This window comes from Fukomys damarensis, unplaced genomic scaffold, assembly GCF_012274545.1.
Source record: "Fukomys damarensis isolate Sample0158 unplaced genomic scaffold, DMR_v1.0_HiC HiC_scaffold_27, whole genome shotgun sequence".
Classification (NCBI taxonomy): Eukaryota; Metazoa; Chordata; class Mammalia; order Rodentia; family Bathyergidae; genus Fukomys; species Fukomys damarensis.
This window is the reverse complement of record NW_022900939.1, coordinates 22,454,078-22,461,144: the sequence shown is the minus strand read 5'-3', so window position 1 is coordinate 22,461,144 and position 7,067 is coordinate 22,454,078. Positions and strand designations below refer to the sequence as shown.

Sequence of the window (7,067 nt, the reverse complement as noted above, 5' to 3'; positions counted from 1 at the left end):
CCTCCCCTATCATGCCCCGGGCCCGGGCGGGGGCCGTCCCAGCAGCCAGGACACCATGCCCGAGGGCGACGGCGGGGAGGTGCCCGCGCTCATCCCAGACTGTGAGCCGCTACGGGAGGAGGTATCGCTCTGCGGGGCTGGACCTGGGGAAGAAGACAGGGCAGCGGGCGATCCCTGGGAGGGGGATGTGGACCGAAAGTCCTGGAGCCACCATGGCCGATGACGTCATTGGGGGAACCCGCGTCCTGCCTGGGTCCCGGGCCTAGGGGCCCCGCGAAGGGCAGGGGTGGGCGGTTGGGCAGGAATGTGGGGGTCGACTCCCGCCCCCGTGCTGGCTTAATCATCCTCACCCGCCTGTGACGTCAGCGCCTGTCCCCCACGCGCCCCCATCCCGTAGGGCTACCTGTCTGCCGCCCCCCACCGTCAGGGCCACGAAGTGAGGCCTCCAACCGGACTCAGCCGCTCACGAGGTGCCGGCGGTGCCTGCAATGCAGCCGCAGTGGCCAGGACTAGGGGGAGGGGAAAGAGAAGGGAGGCAGCCTCTAGACTCCCAATACCTTCCCCCAGGTGAGGGCTGAGGGCTCACTCTGCGAGCTGGGACCCCCCCAGGACGACCCTTGCTCAGTACCAGCCAAAAATCTGCAGGGGCTGGGCCTCCGTGGGTGGTGGGTGAGGTGGTGAGGGGTGAGTGGGGCTGTGTTTGAGTGAATTGTGGCATGCCTGTGGTGTGTGTGTGTGTGTGTGTGTGTGTGTGAATATAGATATGTGGTCCTTACCTCTTGGATGGAACAGATGTGTCCTTTCATCAGGTGAGGGTCTGCTGGGTCCTTTGGCTTGAGACTTCACCCAGTTTTGTCTGTACGTAGCTCTCTGGTGTGCAGTGGGGGTGTGGGTGTAAAGTTGCTGGAGGGGTGGAGGATGTGCACTGTGGTCAGATGAGGGTCTGGTGTGTCTTTGGGCTTCAGAGAGTATGTAACATGTATGTACGTGTGTGTGTCCTGGAATGAATGGGTCTGTGTTGTGTGATTGTGTGTGCACGAACGTATGTCTGTGTTCATCTTGCTATGGCTATAGGGGTTTGTGCTCTGGGGACAGGCCAGGGTCCGGTGTTAACAAGCTGAGTTCCTCTTCCCAGGTAGGTGGGTCAGTGATGACCATGTGTTAGGGGTATAGGTGAGTGTGTATACCTGTTATGGTTGATGAGGGACAGTTGCTTTGTGGAGGCCTGGGGGCTGGGGGCTTCCTCTTTTCCCTCAAGGCCTAGTAGAGCTGGGTAGGAGAGGTGGCCATTAACCCCACCTCTATTGTTTGCACTTTCTTTTCTCCCTTTTCACCCTTCCTTTCCACTACCTACTGTCCTCTCTCACCTGAGGGTGAGGAGGCCAGGCTGGCACCCCTGACAGGAAGGAGTGCCGAATCCTCTGGGCCAGGGAGTGGCCCCTGCTGCCCAGCAGCATTATGTCCTGCCCCCTCCCTCAGCACAGATGGGGAGTGGAGGACAGCTCTCCATCTGCTCCCTGCCAAGACTCACACCTCCTCCATTTCTAACTCTCCCTCTTTCTCACTGACTTGAAAACATCTCCCAAGTCTCCTGCTGCCCCTAGTGGAGCAAAGAACCAGGAGCTGCAGGGTAACAGTCATGATGTTTTCCCCATGGCTAGATCTAAGATCTTCACATATAATCTGCTTGAATCTTTGTAACAACCCCAGGTTACAGGTGAGGAAATAGAGGTCCAGAAAGGATAATGGACCTATCCAAGTCCTACTGTAAGTGGCAGAGCCAGCACCAGATCCTGGCCTATTGGGACCCAGAACCCAAGCTGTTCAACTCTTAAGCCCCTGCTACCTTGGCCTCCAATATCACATGAACCAAACATCAAAGCCCAGAGAGAGCAGAAATATGCCAGGTCTTCACAGCAAATCAGGCAGAGCTCAGACCATCAAAATTGCTTTCTTGGTAACCAGCAAGTGATGTGAAGGGAGCATTGTCCTTTTCTCTCCTGGCAGAGATAGATCTGTTGTGTCCTAGGTACTAAGAAACAGCAGGGCAGAGTAGAGGGCAGCCTTATGGAAGATGGGTCCAGGTCCCAATCTTGCAGCCAGCACCACTGTGAGCTGGCTGGAAGTAAGGCTGGGAGCAGGTAGCTTAGGCCCTCAGAGCCTCAGTTTCCTCTCTGCATGGGGTTAAACAGTGTGCTAGCACAGCTGATGGCCCTACCCTGACTCCCTCTCCTCTCTCTCTCTGCCTACCCTGCAGCAGCGGCCCCTGAAGCAGTCCCTGGGAAGCTCCCTATGCCGAGAGTCGCACTGGAAGTGCCTACTCCTCACACTCCTCATCCATGCCTGTGGTGCAGTGGTGGCCTGGTGTCGCCTTGCCACTGTGCCACGGCTGGTCTTGGGGCCCGAGGCAGCCTTGGCTCGTGGGGCAGGGGGCCCGCCACCCACTTACCCGGCTAGCCCCTGCTCTGACGGCTACCTGTACATCCCACTGGCCTTTGTCTCCCTCCTCTACCTCCTCTACCTGGCAGAATGCTGGCACTGCCATGTGCGGTCATGCCAGGCACCTCGCACAGATGCCAACACTGTGCTCGCCCTGATCCACCGGTTACAGCAGGCCCCGCCCTGTGTCTGGTGGAAGGCCACCAGCTACCACTATGTGCGCCGCACACGCCAGATCACCCGCTACCGCAACGGCGACGCTTACACCACCACACAGGTCTACCACGAGAGGGCTGACAGTCGCACAGCTCGGGGTGAGTTTGACTACTCAGCCCATGGTGTCCGCGACGTCTCCAAGGAGCTGGTGGGCCTGGCTGACCACGCAGCCACTCGGCTGCGCTTCACCAAGTGCTTCAGCTTTGGCAGTGCGGAGGCCGAGGCCTCCTACCTCACACAGAGGGCCCGATTCTTCAGCGCCAATGAGGGCCTGGACGATTACCTGGAGGCCCGTGAGGGCATGCATCTGAAGGACGTGGACTTCCGTGAGTCCCTCATGGTCTTTGCTGACCCCCGAAGCCCACCCTGGTACGCCCGAGCCTGGGTCTTCTGGCTCGTGTCAGCAGCCACGCTGTCCTGGCCCCTGCGGGTGGTGGCGGCCTATGGCACTGCCCATGTCCATTACCAAGTAGAGAAGCTTTTCGGCGCCAGCTCGCCTCCTCCAGGGGCCATGCCCAGCGGACCACCGCTGTCCCGGGTGGCCACGGTGGACTTCACTGAGCTGGAGTGGCACATCTGCTCCAACCGGCAGCTGGTGCCCAGCTACTCAGAGGCTGTGGTCATGGGCGCTGGCTCGGGCACCTACCTTCGGGGCTGCCAGCGCTGCCGCCGCTCTATCAGCAGCAACTCGCTGCCCCCTGCCCGGCCCAGTGGCCCCCGCCTGCCCTTCAGCCGAAGCCGCCTCTCACTGGGTGCTGGGAGCCGGGCCACACCAGGGGTCTTCCGCAGCCTGAGTGGGGGGCCGTTGGGGCGTCGTGGAGAGGACACCGAGCCCTTGGAAAGCCCACCGTGCTATGAAGATGCCCTTTACTTCCCGGTGCTCATTGTCCATGGGGACAGCGGCTGCCAGGGAGAAGGGCAGGATGTGCACTGAGATGCCCTGCAGCCCCAGTGTGTCTCCCTCCTCAACATCCAACCGTGGGCTTGGCTGCCTGATACTTGGCCAAAGCAGGAGGGCAAGCAGACCAGTCACTCACAGGGGTCGGGTGGGGTGGGGGTTCTTAGACAAACTAAAATGTGGTAACTGATCGTTCTGGGGGGAGGGAGCCACCTGAGTTGAGCCTATATGACCCATTCACAGCATGGCTCCCCTCGCCTCCCACGCCCGCTGATGGCGAATGAGCTGCTTGGGGGCCTCCCGCACTGGGTAGGGGAGGAAGCTTCCAGAAGGGCTGGGATGGGGAGGAGCCCGGGGACAGCTGTTACCTGCAACAAAGGGCTGCCTGTGGGCTCCTCCCTGCCATGGCTGAGGCCACATGGGCCCTTACGCAACCCAGAAGCACAAATGGGCAGTTTGGGGCTGCACCTGTCTAGACCGGCCTCCTGAGGCTGAAGAGCAGTCGATGATGGCTTGCCCAGGTTCCCACGCTCTTCTGCCAGCCCCTTCCTGCTTGTCCTCTCACCTCTTCTCAGGCCAGTCCCTGACGTGACCCTATATAGGTGTGGCCCTCTCTTCTGGGAGCCTCACTCTCGGAACACAGCCTTGCCTCCCTTTTTTCCTGGTGCCCACTGTACCCACCCCCACCTCCAGCTCTCCTTAGGACCAGGCTGCCATGATCCCACATTCCCTGGTCTCCACTCCTGCCTCCCAAAGTCTGTGCCCGCCTCTGTCAGCCCCCTCCCCACACACACACCCTGTCCTCATTGCTCCTGTGGGCTCCTCCGCTCGTCGCCTTCCTGATGCTTCATGGGATCAGGGCCAGTGGGCCTCCGAGAAGCCCTGGCCTAGCCATAGCCTCTTGGACTATGTCTTTGCCTTGCTCAGGAGGCCCCTGTTTCTCCCACAGTGGAGCCTGGCCCAGGGAACATCATCCTTCCCCCAGGGAGGAGAGAGGAGACCCTTTCCTTCCAATGGGGGCTTCCACCCCTATTCAGGGGCTGGCAAGGGAGGGAGGAGGCAGAGAAGGTACTGACTAAATAAAGGTATGAAATGGCAGAGCTTCTGTGTTCCTGAGGAGGGGGTCCAAGGCCACCACTAAAGCATGACCTGCCCACCCTGGGTGGGGATGAATTGGGCTTCAACATTCCTGGGAGCAATGCTCTCTCTTTTTTTTCTTTTCTTTTTGTCCTGGGGATGAAACCCAGAGCCTGAAGTGTGCCAGGCAAGCACATGCTTTCTAACACTGAGTTACACCCAGCATCTGACTCCACTGACCCCAGTATCTGGGCCTGGATCACTTGAAAAGCACTGTCAAGGCAGGGCCCTCTTCCAGCACTGTGGGAGATTCCAATCTGCTGCCAGGCACGGGGTATGCCAAGGACAGAGCCTACAACTCTGGTCATTTCTCCCCATGGCTTTGGTGTCCCTGGTCCTGGGGAATGGCGGCAGAGCAGGGTGGAGGACACAAAGCTAGAAAGGGCCAGCCCTGAACCAAAACAGGCCAGAGCAGGATCCAGTAAGAGAACAAGCCACCAAAGAAGGGCCTCACTCACTGAGAAAGCTCTAGGTGTCTGTACAGTTGCTCGGGGTGTTTTCTACACAAGGACACTGGGCTGAGGTCAAGCATGGATGGAATCCACCCCCATACTGGTGTGGAGCTGCATTCAGTTGAGAAAAGGGCACTCTTCTAATTTACCCAAAGGTGCCGTAAGTGCTCGTGGGTGCCCTGGAAGGGGACTGGGAGTGGAGTGGGTTGAATTCCCTGGCGGGAGACAGATAGAGGGCTTTCTGGGCAGTGGATGGAACCAGATTATAAAGCAAAGAAGTAGAGGCAAAAAGCCATGTCAGACAGGGCACCCAGACATTCAAGAAGCTACAGTTCCACTGCCCGCCTTGCAAGCACAAGGACCTGAGTTTGATCTCCGGTACCAAAAAGAAAAACAAAAAAAAATGCAGGGAGGCTGATGTGCTGTTTCCAGTTCCTCCCCACAAGAAGGTCTTCTTTTCCAACCTTCTGCTCCAACACCATAGCTACCAACTGCCCATTGGCCACTGGCCATTCTTCTCCCTCAATAGCAGAACTTTAGATGGCCCAGCCAAAGACACCATTCCAGCTTCCCTTGTGCATATGTTATGACCATGTGACTTAATTCTAAGAAATGTGATATAAACAGAAAGTGTTGGAAGAAATTTCCCACAATACTCCTTGAATTAGATAGTAGCAAATAGTAGCAAAGGACATTTTTGTCCTTTCTGGTTCCACCTCCCTTCAGCCTGGAATGAGTATGTGATAGTTGGAACTCCAATAGCTATTTTGTATCAAAAGGTGATCTTGAAAACTAGCCATGTGCTGAGGATAGCACAGTGACAAAATAAAAGATCCTGGGTTTCTGATGACACTAACTAAGGAAGCTTCTTTATCATCCTTGAGCTGCTTGTTTCCAAACTCTAATGAGAAAATTTTAGATTGCTTAAACCACTGTTTTGGGGTTTGTTTTTTTTTTTCTTGTTTCTGTTACCAGCAGGCTCTCTTTTCTTTTTCTTTTCTTTCTTTCTTTTTTTTGAAACTAACTTTTTCCCCCAAATAATGGAGATGAACTCAGGACCTTGTGCTTGCCAGGCAGGTGCTGCTTTGCTGAACTACATCGCAGCCTTAGCCTTTCTTAATGTTCTGCTGCTCCATAACAAATTATCTTCAGGACAGTGGCTTCACATAGAAACAGTCATCATGCTGTCTCTCTTGTGTGGGTCAAGGTACAATGAGGATTGCTTATCTCTGCTCTCCAAGGCCTGGGGCCTCTACCAGGTCAGGAATCAGCCACAGGCTCCTTCACTCACAACTCTGTGGATGCTGGATGATGGCTGAGGGCCAAACCAGGATTGTTGGCTGGGAGGCCTTGGGTGGCTTCTCTGCGGTGTGGGCGTCCTCACAGTAGGTGGCTGGGTTCCACAGACAAATGTATCAAGAGGGTGGCAACTCTGTTGCCCTCTAGGATGCATCTCAGAAGTCATACAGCATTGTCCCTGCCCTTTTCCATTGGTCAAAGTTAGTAGAAAGGTCCACCCAGAGAGAGTATAAGATCCCACCTCTTCATGGGGATTTCTCAGTGCCAGATTTAGAACAGCATGTGGGGGCTGGGGCTTCAGCTCAGCCATTCGGATGTGGTGACCCACACCTATAATCCCAGCCCTCTGGGAGACTGAGGCAGGAAGATGGCAAATTTGAACCCAGCCTGAGCAACGTAGTGACTTAGTAAAACCTTGTCTCAAAATAAAAATTAAAAATTTTAAAAAATGGCTGCAGATATATTCAGTGTGAAGGCTCTGGGTTCAATGTGAACAAAAACAAACAAAACAGTGTGGGGGCGGTTAGCTCAGTGGTTCCGCTGTCTGCCTCGCAAGGACCGGAATTCAAACCCTGGTACCAAAACACAACACACACACACACACACACACACACACACACACACAC

At 56.0% G+C, this 7,067-nt stretch overlaps 1 protein-coding gene across 1 annotated transcript; it reads left to right on the top strand.

The window, feature by feature from the left end:
- Positions 1-6: 6 nt before the first annotated feature.
- On the top strand, positions 7-6,093 carry Tmem151a (transmembrane protein 151A). The gene is made up of 2 exons (XM_010635905.3): positions 7-121; positions 2,258-6,093. The coding sequence occupies exons 1-2, from the start codon at positions 56-58 to the stop codon at positions 3,587-3,589; spliced, it is 1,398 nt and encodes a 465-aa protein (XP_010634207.1). The 5' UTR covers positions 7-55; the 3' UTR covers positions 3,590-6,093.
- The last annotated feature ends 974 nt before the right edge of the window (positions 6,094-7,067 follow it).

Coding starts and splice junctions, on each gene's coding strand:
- Tmem151a (XM_010635905.3), top strand. CDS start 56: ATGCCCGAGGGCGACGGCGGGGAGGTGCCCGCGCTCATCCCAGACTGT. Junction 122..2,257: donor GTGAGCCGCTACGGGAGGAG/GTATCGCTCTGC, acceptor CCTACCCTGCAG/CAGCGGCCCCTGAAGCAGTC.